This window comes from Loxodonta africana, chromosome 1 (genome assembly GCF_030014295.1).
Source record: "Loxodonta africana isolate mLoxAfr1 chromosome 1, mLoxAfr1.hap2, whole genome shotgun sequence".
In the NCBI taxonomy this organism is placed as follows: Eukaryota; Metazoa; Chordata; class Mammalia; order Proboscidea; family Elephantidae; genus Loxodonta; species Loxodonta africana.
The window spans coordinates 12,966,285-12,986,611 of record NC_087342.1 but is presented as its reverse complement, the minus strand read 5'-3'; the positions used below and the strand labels follow the sequence as shown (position 1 = coordinate 12,986,611).

At 41.8% G+C, this 20,327-nt stretch overlaps 1 protein-coding gene across 1 annotated transcript in view; it reads right to left on the bottom strand.

Moving 5' to 3' along the window:
- FAM162A (family with sequence similarity 162 member A) overlaps window positions 1-20,327 on the bottom strand; it is a 34,165-nt gene that overhangs the window by 2,773 nt on the left and 11,065 nt on the right. The window contains exons 2-3 of the mRNA XM_003412827.4: window positions 5,358-5,480; window positions 1,905-2,013 (exon numbers count right to left, since the gene is read on the bottom strand). Coding sequence (XP_003412875.2) covers window positions 1,905-2,013; window positions 5,358-5,480 — 232 coding nt within the window. The remainder of the gene's footprint in view (window positions 1-1,904; window positions 2,014-5,357; window positions 5,481-20,327) is intronic.

Here is a 20,327-nt window from a genome sequence, read left to right as displayed (position 1 = left end):
GAGACTGAAGCTGGACCTGCAAGGTGGCAGGAACCAGGAACAACTGCCAAGGTCAGTGGATCACTCAGTTAAGACCATCTGAGAGCCCACCAACCACAGACTAACCACTCACATTGACAATATTTCATGTGAATTGGCATTTCTAACTGAAGTGCTGTAATCCTCACGAAAAGTGATGTATTATCCATTTAAGGGAACATTGAGAAAGTGAAATGCATTTAAATGAGGTAGTGAGGTCATTCTCCAGCCTCTAGGGAGCAGTAAGAATGGGCAAGTTAAGCAGAGCCTATTCAGAACTACCAGCAGAAGGACAAAGAGTTGCCCAGGTTGGTAGGGGAGCCTCCCAGGGTGACTGACTGGGCAGGGCTTTGGGCCTGAGGAGTTCTGAGACCCACCTACAAGGCAGATCCAGGAAGGTATGCCTCAGTAGGTCTATGCAGCACCCATCAGGGCTGTGGGGTATATATACTAGCTGGTTTTCTGCTGGGATATTCAGGAGGAAATTAGGGCACAGGCAAGAATTGATATCATCCTCATATCCTGTGGGCTCTTATTTCCAGGAGACTGCACTGTCACTGTAGCTAGGAGGCCAGGGTTTTCCTGCTGAATGGTCCTGGTGAAAAGAATGTGCTATGTCGTTGCACTGGGAGGAGCAGAAGGGCTGTGTTCAAGCTGTTGAGAACAGAAAGCAAATACTATCTATCTTCCTGGAAAAGATAGCCTGAATAAACCCAGATCTTTTTCAACCATGACTTGAAAGCAGAAGCCAGAGGTCCAGGAGTAGTTTCCTGCCTTAAGAGAACTTCCAGGAGCTATGTCCCAAGCCCCTGTCTCTGAACAGGACAATGCCCACAGGGCACATGGCATCTATTCTCAGGCTTTCTCCTGGCCAAGATGGCATCCAGTCAGAACCTTTACCGTCAGGCTGGAGCAGTAGTTCTCAACCTCGGCTGATTTTGCCCCTCAGGGGATATTTGGCAATGTCTGGAGACAGTTTTGATTGCCATGACTGGGGACAGTGGTGCTGGCATCTAGTGGGTGAGAAGCCAGGGGTGCTGCCAAACACCTTACAGTGCACAGGAACAGCCCCCACAACAAAGAATTATCTGGTCCAAACTGTCAACAGTGCTGAGGTTGAGAAACCCTGGGCTGGAGGAACCTGTACTGACCATCTACAAATTCTGAAAAAGCCTCAAGATCCCAGCCAGAACTGGGTTTAAGGAAGTTAGTGACAGGAGACACTCTTTCCTGGATCCCACAAGAGAACATGCCGCATTTAAATATTTTTACGTCTAAGGTTGAATGCTTGAGAGGATTTTGTAGGCAAGTTTCTGTTACTGGTACCTAATTCATTTACCCAGATTAAAAACAAAAGTGAACATCATTGTTGAATCACTTTCTGCAGCTAGGAGAACGAATCAAACCGTTGACTTTGGCGTGCCTGACGGCTAAACACTAAACACACCAAACACCATGTGGGTCGTAAGACATACATCCTCTAGCACTGTTTTTATTCTAGGTACTTGCCAAAGAGAAAACATTTACAGAAATAAAAAATGTTTCAAAAATTTGGTCGAAGGGTTTCAAGAGAGCAGAACTCAGAAGAACTGCTTTTCCTTTAAAACAGATCAAAAACAAAATAAACGAGCTCATTGTTGTCGAATTGATTTTGACTCATGGCGACCCTGTGTGTTACACAGTAGAACTGCTCCATAGGGTTTTCTTAGCTGTAATCTTTACGGAAGCAGATTGCTAGGTCTTTCTTCCATAGTGCTTACTGGGTCAGTTTGAACCTCCAACCTTTAGGTTAGTATTTGAGCACAAACCATGTGCACCACCCAGGGACGCTTAAAACAGATCCGTGAGAAGTGAAAGCTCCCTACAGTCCCAAGTACAGCACTCACGAGACAGCCTCTGGGATCTCTTCTTCCTTTTTGAAGCGACCTGACCATACCAGGATCTTCCTCTCCCACTCTGTAGGCTTGTGTAATGGCACCCTGTGGCTGTAAGAGTCTATGAGAAAAACCAGATAAGAAGTCTTATTTGAGATTAAAACTCCCAAATTTAACAACAGTAAAATGCTGTTTGTGCTTTTTTAGCTATTCATTAAACAGAAACACCAAGAAACTTCAAGCTAATAAAAGGTTTCCTTGAATAGAATTTCTTAGAATATCTTCTTTCTCAAACAAGACTCCAAAATCCAAGGAGGACAGAGGTAAAATAAAAGCATTATTTCCCAATAGAAGCCCCATTCAAGCCAAGCTGAAAAAAAAGCTCAAAGAACACCATAAACAAAGACGTGAAGGTAAGGCTGCACTAAGAAGGGAACAGTGCACAGCTTGTCTGACTTAAGCAGAGTAAGAAAAGGGTTGTAAGATAAGGTCAGATTACAAAAGACCTCAATGCCAGATAAAGGACTTTAGACATGATTTGGAAACTATTGTACGTTTTGAAGCAAGGAAGAAGTTAATGTCTTAGAAAGACTGATCTACACAATGGAGAAAGGGAGAAAGTGGGAGGCAGGGCAGAGTAGACAAGTGCAAATGGAAGCTGGTAAAACAAGGATGAGGTGATATGGCCTGTACCAGAGTTTAAACAATGGGAAGCGAAATGAAGGAGCCAGTGTGAGGATGACCAGGAGAATTTGGGGACTGATTAAATTAAGATGAAGAAGAAAGATGTCTTGGTCATCTAGTACTGCTATAACAGAAATACCACAAGTGGATGGCTTTAACAAAGAGTTTATTCTCTCGCAGTCCAATAGGCTAGAAGTCCAAATTCAGGGCGCCGGCTCCAGGGGAAGGCTTTCTCTCTCTGTCAGTTCTGGAGGAAGGTCCTTGTCACCAGTGTTCCCTTGATCTGGGAGCATCTCAGTGCAGGAACCTCAGGTCCAAAGGACACGCTTTGCTCCTGGCACTGTTTTCCTGGTGATATGAGGTCCCCATGTCTCTCTGCTTGCTTCTCTCTTTTATATCTCAAAGAGATTGGCTTAAGACGCTATCTAATCTTACAGATCTCATCAGTATAAAATAACAAAAACCAAACCCACTGCTGTCAAGTCAATTCCGACTCATAGCAACCCTATAACTGCCACTAATCCATCTCATTACATCATAGTGATAGGATTTACAACACACAGGGAAATCACATCAGATGGAAAAATGGTAGACAATCATACAGTACTGGGAATCATGACCTAGCCAAGCTGACAGATATTCTTGGGGGGCACAATTGAATTCATGACAAAAGAATAATGGAAAACCTCAAATGTCGATAACTAGAATAATGGCTGTCCTGTTGACTAAGATAAGGAGGCTGTGCAAAGAACCAGTGAGGAAAGGCTAAAGCCCGAATGTCATTTTAGATTTGTGGAGCCTGAAGGGAATTTATGTCATCTGAGTAGGTTTCACCTAGTTTCAACAGTAAGTCAGAAGTGATAAAGGGACAAGTTGGTGAAAGTGATAAAGGAGAGCAGAAGGCCAAGGGCTGAGCCTTGGGGCATGACCAGAGAAAGGGGACCGGAGACAGAGGCAGCAGAGGAAAATGGAGTGGCCAAAGAAGCAGAAGAACAAGAAAAGTACAGAACCACAATATTATAGATTGAACTGTGTCCTCCAAAAAGATATGATGAAGTCCTAACCCCTTTGTCTGTGAATGTGACCCTGTTTGGAAATACGATCTCTGAAGATGTTGTCAGATTAACATGAGCTCCTAATGGAGTAGGGTCAGTCCTAATCCTAAATGACTGGTGTCCCTATAAAAGAGAAAAAGACACACAGGGACAGAGCATGGATATCATATGATGCTGCAAGTCAAGGAATTCCTGGAGCTGCCAGAAGCTAGGAGAGCGATAGGGAACAGATTCTCCCTCAGAGCCTCAGAAGGAACCAACATGGCTGACACCCTGATTTGGACTCCCAGCATCCGGAACAGTGAAACAATAAATTTCTGTTCTTACAAGCCACCCTATTTGTCGTATTTGGTTAGCTGCCCTAGGAAATTAATATGCACAGAATGTAAGAGAGTTTTTGACAGGGGAAGTTGAAGAAAGGGGGCAGAAGAGGTTAGGGAATCAGAGTGTCAGGTTAGAAGGAACTTGTGGAGATCATTTCCAGTTTCCATCCTCTGCCTTCATCTCCCTCGCAGACAGACCATCTCCTGGACTATCACCTGCACCTCACACCCTGTCCCACCTCCACACCTTTGCTCATGCTCCTCCTTTTCACCTAATAGAAGACAACACCAAAAGGAAAAAAAAAGAGAGAACCAAGGGCAAGAAAAGAAGTCAAGAAGTGTAAAAACAGTGCTGCTGTAGTCTTGTCCCTTAGCCCTTTCAGCGCTTGACACAATTCTCTCTAGTTTTTTTTTTTTTTTTGAGCCTTTTAAAGTAATACATACTCATTACAGAAAATTCAGAAAATATAGATGTGAAAGAAGAAAAAAATAAGAACCATTCATAATCCTACTGTCACAGATAACTACTATATTTTTATTTTGGTATGTTTCTTAAGTTTTCCCACTTTTTTTATATCATGTTTATGCTTACATGTAAGATAAAATCTTATACCCTGCTCTGTTCATTAACATTTTTCATGTTAGTATATGCCTTCTGTAAGCACTATTTCCAAGAGTTATATAATATCCCATCAAGGTGATCTAACATAATTTGACATTTAAATTTATTTCTAATTTTCCCGTTATACATAAATAATGGGAGCATCTTTAAATTCAATATTTTTTCATATAATGGCTTATTTCTTAGGATAGAACCTCCAGAGGCCAAAGAACATGGGCATTTTTAAGCTCTCGATAAGTATTCCTTGGAGATGGTTCCTCTCCACTTGCCAAGACCTGTTTTGCCCAGGTGTCCTCCTACGAAGCAGCAGGAAGCCAGACAGTACCTGGGACAGTTTTATATTATGCCTCTTCTTCCCAGAGTGGTGACAATGACAAGGTTAGGGATAAGACTGGAGGTAGCTAGAGTCAACGCCCAAGCCAGAGCTTAGCCCTGGTTCCATTTTACGCAAACATCAATTCTAGATTTGGTTCATCTTTGGAACCCCTTAGATAATTTCTAGACTACTATTTACTTTGGGGCATCTATGTTCCTACAAAAAAACTCCAGGCCATCTGTTGAGACAAGGGAGCAATGAAAATGACAAACGAGAAAAATGAAGACATCACCGCTACGTGTGAGAGCAGAGGCAATATAAGTACAATTTGGGGGCCTGGCCTCCATGACAGGATATGATGTGGGAGCCCCTATGACAACCTCTCTTTCGGGTCTTTTGATTCCAGGATGTCCTATTCTTTGAGAGCTGCCTCATCCATACCTGGAAACATCACTGAAAACTTACCGGATGGAGCTTTTGGACTTTCCTGTGGTTTGGTGCAAAATCCGTTTCCTCTCTTCAGATCAGTGTTTCTGGTGAGCCTTAGGGACGAGGAAACATCTCTTTCACACAACCTAAAAAAACTTCCTAGAAAAGAGAGAAAAATGTTTCAGAGAAAGAAAATATGATGTTTTCTCAAAATGAGGTTATATATTTCATTTATAAAATTAATGCATTTAAAAATAAATATACTGTACTGTATATAAGGTACACATACTATATTTAAGGTGCTATTTTGAAATATACACATTTTGCTGATTAGGAAAGAAAATGATTCACAACATACAGGTTTTATCACCTTTAACCTTTGTAAGTACTTCTGTGATGTACCTCGTTAAACATTAACGGTTCTGGTAGCAACATTATGCATTATGGCGCCAGGGCTGGTTAATAGACTAGCAACCTCCCAGAAGTGATAAACCCCGTGGCTAAGGGGCCAGCACTATTCTCGCGAACTCTGGGTAATGGGCGGCACTGGCCAGCAGGGGGCTCTGGAGAGCCTTGCTCCTTCCAAACCGCAACTCTCCAATTAGAAAGTTTAGATGTACTCGTTAATTATGTGTAAGTTAAAAAGCTACACAGTTAACTTTTTAAATGTAAAAACTTAAACACATACAAAGTAGAGAGTAGCATTACAAACCCCATGTACTCAGTACCCAATTCAAAAATCCAAGTCCGTTGTCGCTGAGTCGATTCTGACTCATAGCGACCCTATAGGACAGAGTAGAACCGCCCTCAGAGGGTTTCCAAGGAGCACCTGATGGATAGCTTCTACAATTAACAACACATGACTGATATGGATTGTGTCCCTCCAACAAGATACCTTGAAGTGCTAACCCCTGGTACCTGTGAACGTTTAACTTATTTGGAAATTGCGTCTCTGAACATGTTATCCATTCATATGAGGTCATATTGGAGTACCAGTTACCCCCAAGTCAGTGCCAACTCATGGTGATCCTATGTGTGTCAGAGTAGAACTGTGCTCCATAGGGTCTTTTTTATTAAAAAAAAAAAAAAACATGAAATGAAAATATATGCCATCTCAACAATTTCTACATGTACAATTCAGTAACACTGGTTATATACTGTTGTGTAACTATTCTTGCTATCCTTTTCCAGGTCATTCTACTACTATACACAGAAACTCACTACCCCCTAAGAAAAAACGCCCTCTTTCCACCTACCTCCCACCCATGGTAACAATAATTTTTCATTTCTATTTACTTGCTCTTTTCATATAAGTGAGATCATACAGTAGTTGTCCTTTAGTGACTAGGCTTGTTTTGCTCAGCGTTATTTTTTTCAAGGCTCATCCATGTTGTGGCATGCAGCGGGACTTCATTCCTCTTGATGGCTAAGGAGTATTCCATTGTGCGTATATACATTTTGTTTATCCATTCGTCTGGTGCTGGACATTTTGGTTGTTTCCATCTTTCGGCTTCTGTGAAAAGTGCTACGATAAACATTGGTATATAGGTTTCTGTCTGCTTTCCTGCCATCACTTCTTCTGGGTATATCCATAGGGTTTTCGGTGACTGATTTTTGTGAAGTAGATCACCAGGCCTTTCTTCCAAGGTCCCTTTGGGTCAGCTTGAACCTCCAACCTTTTGATTAGTAACGAACCACTTAAACCATCTGTACCACCCAGGGACTCCCGTATTGGAGTACCCATCGCCGCTGAGTTGATTTTGACTCATAGCGACTCTACAGAAGAGAGTAGAACTGCCCCATAGGGTTTCTAAGGAGTGGCTAGTGGATTCGAACTGCCAACCTCTTGGTTAGCAGCAGAGCTCTTAACCACTGTGCCACCAATCCAATATGGGTGGCGCCTTTATAAAAGAGGAGAAGAGATACAGAGAGGACAGCCATGTGATGACAGAGGCAGAAATCGAAGCTGCAAGTCAAGGCCTTACAAAATGAGTTGGGAAGTGATCCCTCTGCTGCTATTTTTTGGACAAGTTTGTAAAGCATTAATTCTAATTCTTCTTTAAATGCCTGTTAGATTTCACCAAGGAGCCCTGGTGGTGCAGTGGTTAAGGGCTCGGCTGCTAACCAAAAGGTCAGCCATTTAAACCCACCAGCTGCTCGGGAGAAAGATATGGCAGTCTGCTTCCATAAAGATTACAGCCTTGGAAACCCTATGGGGCAATTTAACTCAGTCCTATAGGGTCACTGGTGGCATAGCGGTTAAGCGCTACAGCTGCTAACCAAAGGGTCGGCAGTTCAAATCCACCAGGCGCTCCTTGGAAACTCTAGGGGACAGTTCTACCCTGTCCGATAGGGTCACTATGAGTCAGGATTGACTCGATGGCAACAGGTAGAATTCCCCACTGAAGCCATATGGGCCTGGACTTTTCTTTGCAGGAAGCCTTAAAATTACTCATTCAACCTCTTTAGTTGTAATAGAAATTTATTCAGATTTTCTCCTTGACTCAGTTTCAGTTAATTTTTGTCTTTCTAGGAACTTCTTTATTTCATCTACTTTATCTAATTTTTTGGCATACAACTGTGGATAGTATTCCCTTACAGTCCTTTTTATTTCTGTAAGGTCAGTAGTAATGTCCCCTCTTTCATTCCGATTTTAGTCATTTGTGTCTTTTTTTCTTGGTCAGCCTAGTTAAAGCTGTGTCAATTTTGTTGATGATTTTAAAAAATCAACTTCTGGTTTTCCTGATTTCTCTACAGTTTCCCACTCATTTTTCTTTATTACTTCCTTTCTTCTGCTAGATTGGGTTTAGTTTGCTCTATTTTTTTCTAGTTTCTTATGGTGGAAGGATAGGTTATTGATTTGAGATCTTTTTTTTTTTTTTTGTATAGGTGTTTACGGCTATAAATTTCTCTCTAAAACACTGCTTTAGCTGCATCCCAAGCATTTCGGTATGCTGTAGCTTCATTTCCGTGTATCTCAAAATATTTTCTAATTTCCTTGGTGGGTGATTTTTTGGCCTATTGATTATTTAAGAACGTATTGCTTAATTTCCACATATTTGCCCGTTTCCCAAGTTTCCATCTGTTGTTGGTTTCTAGCTCCATTTGATTGCGGTTAGAGGACAGCCTTTGCATAATTTCATCTTTTTAAAACTTATTGAGATCTGTTTTGTGGCCTAACATAGGGTCCATCCTGGAGGATGTTCCATGTGCACATGTGAACAACATGTTTTCTGCTGTTGTTGGGTGCACTGCTCTATAGCTGTCTGTTAGCTCTAGTTGGTTTAAAGTGTTGCTCAGCTTTTCTATTTCCTTGTTAATTTCTGTCCACTTGTTCTATCCATTATTGAAAGCAGGATATTGACATCTCCAACTGTTACTGTTGACTTGTCTATTTAATTCATCAATTCTGTCAGTTTCACTTCATGTATTTTGGGACTGTTAGATGTTTCTGTTTATACTTGTTATGTCTTCCTAACGGATTGATCCATTTGTGATTATGAAATGTCTTTGTCTCTAGCTTTGTCTTGAAGTTTATTTTGTAAGGTATTAGTATAGCCATGTCAGCTCTCTTGGTTACAATTTACATAGTGTATCTTTACATATCCTTTTACTTTCATCATGTCTGTATCTTTGAATTTAAAGTGTGTCTCTTTTAGACAACATATAGTGAAATCACTTTTATTTACCCATTCTACCAATCTGCCTTTTGACTGGAGAGTTTAATCCTTTTATGTTTAATTACTGATAAGGCAGGACTTACCTCTGCCATTTTGCTGTTTGTCTTCTGCATGACTTTGTTCCTCTCTTCCTCCATTATTGCTTTATTTTGTATTAAATAGATTTTTTTTTTTAGTATTCCACTTTCATTGTCGTTTCTCTCTATACTTTTTTGAACTATTTGCTTAGTGGTTGCCCTGGGGATTACAATTAAATCTTAATTTATAACAATTTAGTTCAGATTAATACCAACTTAATTTCAATAATATACAAAAACTCGGCTCCTATATAATTCAGTTCCCTTTCTGCATCCTTGTTTATTATTGTCATGACAATTACATCTTTATACATTATGAACCCATCGACAGTTTTATAATTATTGTTTGATGCAGTTGTCTTTGAAATTAGAAAAGAGTTACAAACAACAAAAAACATTTATACTGTCTGTTACCTTTATCTATATACCTTTACCAGTGTTCTCTATTTCTTCATACGAATTTGCGTTAATGTTGAGTGTCCTTTCATTTCAGCATGAAGGATTTCTTTTAATATTTCTGGTAACATAGGTCTGCTAGTGACAAATTTTGTTTTCCTGGGAGTGTCTTAATTTTTTCCTTTTTTTGGTTGTAAAATATCTAACACAATGTTTGCCAATTCAGCATTTTCCAGGTGTTTTTTTCCTTCATAGTTGAAGGATAGCTTTGCTGAAAATAGAATTCTTGTTTGGCAGTCTTATTCTTCCTGGACTTTGTATATATTATCCCACAGCCTTCTGGCCGCCATCGTTTCTGATGATAAGTCTGCTGTTTATCTTACTGTACAGCCCATGTACGTGATAGGTCACTTGCTGCTTTCAAGAGTCTATCCTTGGTTTTTGAGTTTAATTATAATGTGTCTAGATGGAGATCTCTGAGTTTACTCTACTTGGAGCTTGTCGAGCTTCTTGGATGTGTAGATTAATGTTTTTCACCGAATTTGGGGAGTTTGGGGCCATTATTTCTGTAAATAATTTATTTTTCTTTATTTCTTTAAATAATGGCCAAACACTGTCCCTTTCTCACTTTCTGAGATTCCCTTTATCCTACGTTGGTATGCTTGATGGTATCCCAGAAGTCCCTAAAATTCTGTTCATTTTTCTTCATACTTTTTTTCTTTTACTCAAACTGAATAATCTCTATTGATCTATCTTCAAATTCACTGATTCTTTCCTCTGCAGTTGAGCCCCTCTAGTGAATTTTTCAGTTCTATTACTGTACTTTTCAACTCTATGATTTCTACTTGGTTCTTTTTTTTTTTTAATTTCTTACTAATATCCTCTATTTGATGAGACAGTATTCTCGTATTTTTCTTTAGTTCTTCAGACATGTTTACTTTTGTTCTTTAAACATATTCATAATAGCACATTGAGTGTCCATCTAGTAAATCTAATGCCTGACCTTCCTCAGGGACACATTCTATTGACTCCTCTTTTTTTTTCTTCCCCTGTGTATGGGCCATATATTCCTGCCTCTTTGCATGTCCTGTAACTTTTTGTCAAAAACTGGACAGTTTAATTAATATGGCAATTCTGGAAATCAGATCCTTCCTTTCCCCAGGGTTTGTTGCTGTTGCTGCTAGTTGTCTGTCTGCTTGTTTAGTGACTTTGCTGACCTAATTCTGTAAAATCTGTATCTGTTGTTGTGCTTGGCCACAGAAGTCTGTGATCAGTTAGTTGAGTGGACAGCTAATTCTTAGACAGAGATTTCCTCCAATGCCTTGCATCAAGAAGTTTTGCAGCTTTTGCTGTGGGGGTTCTATGTGCATATTGAGACATGCCTTCTACCCTTAGCCAGGCAGTTTACAACATTACTTTAACCTTCACTTCCTGTTTGTGCAGGAACTCAAGGTGAGCCAGAGATGAGGGCTTGGAGACTTCTTAGGTCTCTCCTGGGTATGCACACTCCCTGTACATATTCCATTATAGGGCAATATGTCAGAGCTTTTCAAAGTTCCCTATAGAGAGCTCATTCTCCAGTTTTCCTTTAAAATTTTTTCATCAGCTTCTCGTTTGCCCCAATTGTTATCACTACCTCAGGCTGCTGTGATGCTAAACAAATGCTGCTGAGTGTTTTCAACAAATGCCCTGGGAGGCTGTTCGCACAGAGTAAACTCTGAGGATGAAATAAAGATAAATCCTGCAAGTAGGAGTTTCCAGGAAACTGCCAGAATTGCCAAATAGTAACAATTCACTGGGGCTGGGGCTTTTGGGAAACTCCAAACCTGTTCTGCCCTCTTCATTGCCTGCTCGGCTGCTGGTTTTCATAGCTACTGTGACTGCGAGGCTGTTGGTTTTCACGACTACTGTGGAACTAGGGAGAGGGGCATAGAAGTCAGTCAAGTTATAACACCACAAGGCTTGCTGTTCTTACCAAGATTCAGTTGTTTTTCTTGGATAAATGCTCCTCAGATTGTTGTGAGGCTTTGGATATTTTCCAAAGTTCTGAAAAAGTCTAATGATTCTTAGCAGCATTTTCATTTCTTTATGTAGGAATGGATTGCTTTTAAGAAGGAATGGATTTTCAGAGGTCCTTACTCTGACATAATGGAAGTTGGAATCTTTATTTGTGTAAAGATCTATGGTTAGCTGCAGCCTGATTTCTTTTATAAGTGGCTTCATTTAATTCAGTTTTCTAGGTCTCTAAACCCAGACCTGGTTTGTCTACATCTGGACAACCACAACATCAGTGCCACCTGTAGCAGCAAGTGTACAGGAGATAAGTTACAATTGCTTTTAGCTTGTCTCCTCATTTTAAATGTGAATGATGCTGTATTTACTTCACCAGAGGCAATGTGAAGATTAAATGGGAAAACAAATGTGAGAGCACCCGGCAATATGCCTGAAACACAGCAGGTACTCCAAACGTTAATTTTTTGAAGCACTATTTAAAATGTTAATCTTTTAAACATTTCAGGGGACTTATCAATTTTACCCCTTCGGTGGTCATAATTTCTTACCAAGGTAATTATGCAGTTATGTGAGTATGAGGAAAGTCTATGAAACCCTCCAATCATTTTGCATAGCTCTCAGGATTAAGATAAAATTCTTTAACGTTATGATTCTCAAACTATAGTTTGCATCAGAGTCACCTACAGGGGTTGTTAAACGTAAATCACTGGGCCCCCCTGCCTCCAGAGTTTCTGAATCAATAGTTCTGGGACAGAGGCTGTGAGTTTGCATTTCTGACAAGTTCCTATATGATACTGTAGCTGGTCCAGAGACTACACTTTGACAGCCATCACTTTAAGGTGACCTACAAGGCCCTATCTCACACCATGCTGCAGGCACGCTGAAAGAAAGGAACAAGGTTAATGGGCAGCCAGCTAAAAGGACCCTGCTCTCTAAACAGAAACAGAAAGGAAGCAATAATTATTTCCTTACATAGCTGCCTTTCCCCATCCCTCTTAATTAGACAGGGGCAGTTTAGGAGAAGAGAGGGCAGTAAGTTGCCTCTCAGCTCATTTTGGGAAATAATGATGATGCAAAAAGGCTAACATGTACACCCACCACTCACTATCATTCATGCTGGAGATCTTCATTCATTCAGTAAATAATCTGAGTACTTATTGTGTGCCAAGCATCGTTCTAGGCAGTATACAGAACAAATAAAAAATCTTTGCCAGTAGAAGCTACATTTTACTGTGGAGAAAGTAAAAAAAATGTATCATATATATACCTGAAAACCTGTTGCCATTGAGTCAGTTCCGACTCATAGCGACCCTATAGGACAGAGTGGAACTGCCCCATAGAGTTTCCAAGGAGGACCTGGTGGATGCGAACTGCCGACCCTTTGGTTAACAGCCATAACACTTAGCCACTACGCCACCTGGGTTTCCGATATATACACACACACACATAGAAAAATGTTAGGTAAGCCAGAGAGAAGAAATCAACAAGGAGGATGTGCAGTGTTTGTATGTGTGGAACGGGGTGCACGTGTGAAGTTTTAGATGGGGCAGCCAAGAAAGTCCTCTTTGAGAAGGCTACTTTTGAAGGAAGTGAGGGAGCTAGCTATGCAGATATATGATTTTAAAATATTCCAAACAGAGGGTACGGTAAGTGCAAAGGCCCCAAAGCAGTTCTAGGGGCCACCAAGAGGAGGCCAGTGTGGCTGGAGTGAATAATGGGAAGAAAAGTAGGATTTGAGGTCAGAGAGGTACCTGGGGCAGAGGTGGGGGGTAGGAACCAAAAGGCATGGGAGGTTACCTAGATCAGAATATAGCCCCCAACTTGTTCTTATTGCACTTTCACACAGGATGTCAATAATTTTTACCTCCCTAAAATATAAACACCAATTAAAACACATACGAACATGATCTCGTTATGTGTTGTTAGATGCTGTGAAAATATATTTTTTAAATGGTATCACTAAAAAACATGAAGTACTAAATGAAGTCTTGTTTTTATTTTGCAATTATAAAATCAAAGCACAGAACAATTTTTAGTGTCATTAGACCTTTTTCTATCTCAAAGACATAGAATATATTCTGCCAGACATCCAAGCCAGAAATTTTCCATCCTCTAGTGGATTACAATTAAAAACAAACAAACCGAAAGAAAAACAGCCCTTTAACCCTCTGGCTGCCCTTGCAGCCTGTCCCTGGCTGAGCAGTTCTGCACCCCCGGGTCCTAACAGGATGTCCGATGAGGCGTCACAGCTGCCTCTAACGCTCTGACTGGCAACTGGGTGGTCGACCCTAAGAGCAGCGCTCAAACTCCAGCGTACATCAGCGTCTCCAGAAAACCCTGTTACAGCACAGGTTATCAGACCCCATCTGCCAGGTCTCTGATTCAGCAGGGCTGGGTGGGGCCTGAGAATTTGCATTTCTAACAGTTTCCCAGGTGATGCCAATACTGTTGGTCTAGGGACCCACAACCTGGAAACCAGCGCCTTAGAGGTATTATTGCTGCCTGGAGGCCACAGTTGGGTGGCTGGGATGAGGCTGGTTCGAGCACTGGCTTCTACCCCTGGTCCTTTCCCCTGTTTCCAACCGCATGGTGCAGGGAGGTGGGGATGTCTTTTTCTCAAACCTTTCAGACCCCTCCTGGACACAATCATCAGAGACAAGACCTAGAGCATGACCAATCTCTGGGAACCAGTGACCTGTGGTGGTAAATGAAAGTCTAACGAGGGCTGGAGGAGAAAAGACCTTTAGGAGATCATCTCATGTAGGGTTTCTGGACCAGGTGTCAGCGTTACTTGCCAGGTGTTGCGAGTAGTCTGTTGCTAGTTATGAAGTTTGCCAATAATTTACTTAAAAAAAAAAAAAATCATGACATTTGCCAAAAACCCAAAATTGTAGATCGCAAAGAGCTTTAATGTATGCAAATCTGAAAATATCAACCCTGATGTTGAGAGATCCCAGGACGAATGCAGACTGTGGCAAATGTATCTACCTGTATTACAAATGAATAGTCACATAACCTCACCTCATAACGTCATTACCTTCAAGGTGGGTGAAAAAGAAGCTGACTTAACTAACTTTGGAAAACATGATTTTGACTAGAAACTGTAAGGTTAAAAACAAAAAGAACTATAAATAAACACCTCACTCTAGCTGGCGAATTTATTTCTTACGGAAGCACGCATGTGCTAACAATTCTTAAAGTACAAGGATACTAAACCAAACCAAAACCAAACTCGCTAACCTCGTTGATTCTGACTCATAGTGACCCTATAGGACAGAGCAAAACTGCCCCATACGGATTCCAAGGAGCGGCTGGTGGATTCGAACTGCTGACCTTATGCTTAGCAGCCATAGCTCACCATAGCCCTCAACCACTACGCCACCAGGGCTCCACAAGTATACTAAACCAACCAAAATGAAACCCAGCGCCGTCGAGTCGATTCCGACTCATAGCGACCCTACAGAACAGAGTAGAACTGCCCCATAGAGAGTCCAAGGAGCGCCTGGCGGATTTGAACTGCTGATCCTTTGGTTCGCAGCCGTAGCACTTAACCACTACGCCACCAGGGTTTCCTTCTCACTATCAGAGAAAGAAATTCCAAAACAGGGCTTCAGTTTGAACCCCCGCTGAGAATTTGTATTTCTAACAGGTTCCCAGGCCATGCTAATGCTGCAGGTTAGTGGCCAACTCTGAGAACTACTGGTAGAGCAGTGGTTCTCAAAATTTATTACACATATGAATCACCTGGGGGTCTTGTTCAAATTTACATTCTGAGGCAGTGTATCTGGGGCGGGAATGCAAACTTTTTCAGCAAGGGTTGGAACTCGAATGTCTTAGGCCTGGGTTCTCTAGAGGAGGAAAGCAGCGCAGCGTTTATGTACAAAGAGAGAGAGATTCATCTCAAGGAAATGGCTCGTGCAGTTGTGGAGGCCGGGAAGTCTCAAATCCGTGGATCAGATGTCAGGCTGGAGGCTCCTCCTGACTCACGTGGTTGAAGGGGCTGACGAACCCAAAACTGGCAGGTCAGACAGCAGGTTGCTGGCTCATGGGGCTGCAGGAGCCGGCAAATTCCAAAATCTGCAGGTAAGATGGTAGGCTGCTGGCTCACATCCCAAGAACCAGAGGTCAGATGGTGATGAGTCGGATGCAGGGCCAGGGTTGCCAGAACATCTATATATATTGGATGCAGGCCACACCTCCAAGGAAACTCCCTTTTCAACTGATTGGCTGCTCACATGGGCTCACAAGATGAAGGATGATTACATCATATCTGCCAAACCACTGAGAACCACGGCCTAGCCAAGCTGAGACATAACCTTAACCACTGCATGGAACAAACTGGTTTGAAAAGCCATTCCAAAAGCAAGGATGAAAGGCGAGAATGAACCCAGTAGTCCTGGATTAGGATCAGAGATACCAGTATGAACTGATAAAAAAATAAAGAGAAAAAAATATGTATATAAAATAACTGGATGAATGAATGCATGAATAGGGAGAAGGGACAAATGTCCTTACAGAAAAATTCCAAATAATATATGTAGTACTCTCCCTCCTGGATTTCTCTCCCCTTGAGTGTGGGCTGGACTTAATGACTCCCTTCCAAAGAAGAGAGTATGAAAACAGAAAAATAGTAACGACTCCCTTCCAAAGAAGAGAGTATGAAAACAGAAAAATAGTAACTTTCCAGGGGGAGAAGCATAGCAGACATTATTTAACCAAGTGGCCAAGGTGAGCATCACCAGTCCAAACTCATGTGGATATCATGTGCCCTCTGTTATGATGTGATGGCAAGGGCCCTTCATCTCTGCACTATTCTTCCCCCAAACTCGTAACCCTAATCATGAAACACATCAAACAAACCCAAAGGGGCATTCTACAAAATACCTGACCAGCACTCTTCCAAACTGTCCAGGTCATAAAAATCAAAGGCTGTGAAACTGACAGAGGACAGGAAAAGGAGGAGACAAAACAAGTCAATGCGACATGGTATCCCGGACTGGATGCTGAACAGAAAGTGGGCACTGGCAGAATAACTGATTAAATCCAAATGAAGTCTGTACTTTAGTTAACAGTGTTGCACCAATGCTAATTTCATAGTTTTGATACACTTATCAGGAGCCCTGGTGGCGCGGTGGTTACGCACTCGGCTGCTAACTGAAAGGTTGGCAGTTTGAACCCACCAGCTCCTCCTCAGGAGAAAGATGGGGCAGTCTGCTTCTGTAAAGATCACAGCCTTGGAAGCCCTATGGGGCAGTCCTACCCTGTCCTATAAGGTCTCTGTGAGTAGATATTGACTTGAGGGCAATCGGTTTGGTTTGGTACTGTGATTATATGTTAACACTTGGGGACAACGGGTAAGGAGTATACAGGAACTCTATACTAGCTTTGCAACTTTTCTATAAATTAAAATTACATACCCCTTAAATAAAAAATATATTAAAAACTTTTTTTAATCACAAATACATGAGTATTAATTATATCTTACTATTTTTACCTTATACATCATTTACAAATTTTTTTGATATTTACTATGAAAACAATTAGAATTTGATGTTCTTTCTATAATAATGTCACTCTCACACACTTGCATTCCAATATGCTTCTAAAATGGGACAGAAAACAAAAGGATGTAGTCCAGCAGGAACTGTGCATGATTCAGCGAAGACCAAGGACAAGCAAGTGAAGGTCGTCTGACTAGTGAACCTCAGTGGAAATGTGTGCCTCAGCGGAAATGAGAAAATTACACATGATGGTATACATCCTGTCACACTCTAAGACCGTTCTGTTCCCAGGTGTGGTCGACATCACCTGGGGCCTTGTTAGAAATGCAGACTCTCAGTTCCCATCACAGACCCACAGAATCCAAATCTGTGTTTTTAATGGGATAGCTAGCTGTTTCGTATGAACGTTAGACACTCATATTCATTCAACCACTGCTGAGTACCTACCATGTGCCAAACACATGGAGACCAATACCACATACTCTGGAGTCTAAAACAGTGCTAGCCATTCAGCCTGGGCTAGGACTTTCACAGCAAGGCAAATTCTCAGGCCTTAACCTCCAAACTCCAGACTCAGAATCTCTGGGAATTGGGCCTAGAAATCTGTTTGAATAAGTCTATCCAAGTAATTCTCACGCATATAAACATTTGAGAACCACTACTCTGAAAAAGGGGATTTCAAACTCTGCATACTAGAACTACTACAGTACCTCAAAAAAAAAAAAAAAAAAATCAAACAAACAAAAACAATGCATAAGCCCATCCCAGACCAATTAAGTCCAATCCCTGGAGGCAGGACTCCAGCACCGATAATTTTTTAAAAGACCCCCAAGTGATCCTAAAGTGCCAAGTTTGAGAATCGCTCTTGAACACAACCAGCTGGGATCCCTGTAAACACAAGCTATGTGAATGCTCAGGGTAAACACCTATAGAGCGCAATACCCACTTCTCTGGCTGGGTTCAAAATCCTTCTTTTTAATAGCTAATTTACTGAAAACAGCTCTCCTTTATCTCCAAATTCTGCATGTCAATCATACGTTAATTATTTATACTAAGAGTTCAGAGTTCCTGTGATGTTTATGAAAATACGCCCAGCTTTCAGATGTTTATGGAGTGTGCCTTCTTAGTACTTGGTACTTTTGGTACTACTTGGTACTTCTTGGTACTCGATGACTTGAGCTAGGAACTGTTCTCCAATCGCCTTACTCCTCAGGCTCCTTGGAAAACAGAGACTTTCTTTTACATCCCTCCTCCACAGCGCCTGGCCACCCTTCCTGGGTAAACGCAGGCCACTGTCTACCTCACAACCAATGACCAGAGCCCACTGGTCCCACCACACTGATAAGCCTATTTGCTCAGCTCCTGCATTCCCTTTTCCTCCTGTTCCAGAGGTCTAGTGGCTACCATGACCTCAGATGGGAGAAGAAGCTTGTTTCTGGGGCAACAGTGTTCCTTTCCCATGGAAAGATTTTTTAATCTAACTACTCAGACGGTTCTCATGCTAGCCCACAAATGCCTATTTAATCCCTTTAGAACTGAAATAGGATATTGCCGGGACTGTGTCTGCTGTGGGAGGAAAGGGCAAGTCTGAGGAAGGAGCTCTGAAGGAGGGTTGTTCTGTGAATCAGAGGCGATTTTAAACCTCAGGAGGAAGACGCTAAATGTATGCTTATCCTGAGAACGGCAATATCCAGTCAATACTGCATTTTGTAATTCTGATGAAATTGTACGTCAAATGTTTGCAACTGCTCAGTAGACCTTGTAGAGAGAATGACGACGTTACGGTAACTGTGTCCCTTAGGGAAGCACAGAGTTGCTGTTCCCATCCAGAGCTCATGAAGGCCTTTGAGTGGACCCCAACCTTTTGGTTAACAGCCGAATGCCTTAACCGTTTACACCGCTCAGGGACTCCCACTAGGGATAGAGAACCACTGACTGAGTTAACACTTAGGGGCAAAGCTGGGCTGCCTTAAAGACTGATCACCACAAAACAAAAAACAAGAACAAATGAACCTGAAACATTAACTTGCTCTGAACTTTTTCATGGTCTGACCTGAACAGCTTGCAATCTCCTGTCTGCAACTATTGTTGGGGATGGATGGATTTTTTTTCTGGCTTCAAACTCTGATTAGCTTTACTCTTGTGTGTGACATCTAGTTCTGGGTCTGCTCACCAGGCAACCAATGCTCACAAGCCTAACTCTGCCACGTTCCCCAGACCTGTGTTGATATTCCACGACTCAGAGTCTAGGTGATGACTTTGGCCTAACTCGCTCAGGCTCTGGGCATTGTGGCTATCCATATTCCCTCATCTGTTTTCTCACCCTTCCGTGCAGTCTCAGGAGAAGAACATCAGTCCTTCCTTCACTCTGAACTAACGAACCCTTTCATCTGTGTTCCCTATTGCTGAGGGACATTGACATCAAGTCTCCCTTGCTGTCTTAGTTATCTAAACAAAACAAAACCTATTGCTGTCAAGTTGATTCTGGCTCATAGCAACCCTATAGGATAGAGGAGAACCGCCCCATAGGGTTTCCAAGGAACGGCTGGTGGACTGGAACTGCAGACCTTTTGGTTAACAGCCAAGCTCTTAAGCACTGTGCCACCAGGGCTCCCTTAGTTATCTAGTGCTGCTAGAAGAGCCCTTTTTGTCTGCCATGCCCCCAAAAGTGCAGTTTTTGAGGAGGGAAATGACAATGATGATGATGTTTTAGGAAGATAAATCTGGGTATAGAGTGGGATTTGGGGTGGGGAACAGAGGTGGGGTGAGGGGAGAAGGAGTGGGAAGACACGAGTATGGAAACATTTTTTTAAGTGGCTGTCACATCACTGTAAGAAGCCCTGGTGGTACAGTGGTTAAAGTGATCCACTGCTAACTGAAAGGTCAGCAGTTCAAAACCACCAGCTGCTCTGCTCCATGGGAGAAAGATGTGGCAGGCTACTTCTGTAGAGATTTATACCTTGGAAACCCTATGGGGCTGATACGAGTTGGAATCTCCTCAATGGTAGTGGGTTGGTCACATCACTGTAGGTCAAGTGGGTTGTACATAGGAAAAAGGTTAGCAGTGGTAAATGAAGAGGATCAAAGAGATGTGAGAAATACTAGGGAGGAGAAATGGAAAAGACAGACGGACATTATGAATTTTTGTGGGCTGCCTAGCACCCTAATCACCATTTACAACATAGTTTCTATGGGAAAAAAATTTTCAGAATTCAAAAAACGGATTTATAAACAAGCTTTTGGAACCTGGCCAGTTTTTAGGTGGGGGCGGGTAGGGGAGAGACTGTATGGAAAGACAGTCTTGTGATTGTATGTACCCGGTGGTCAAACCTCCCAGCT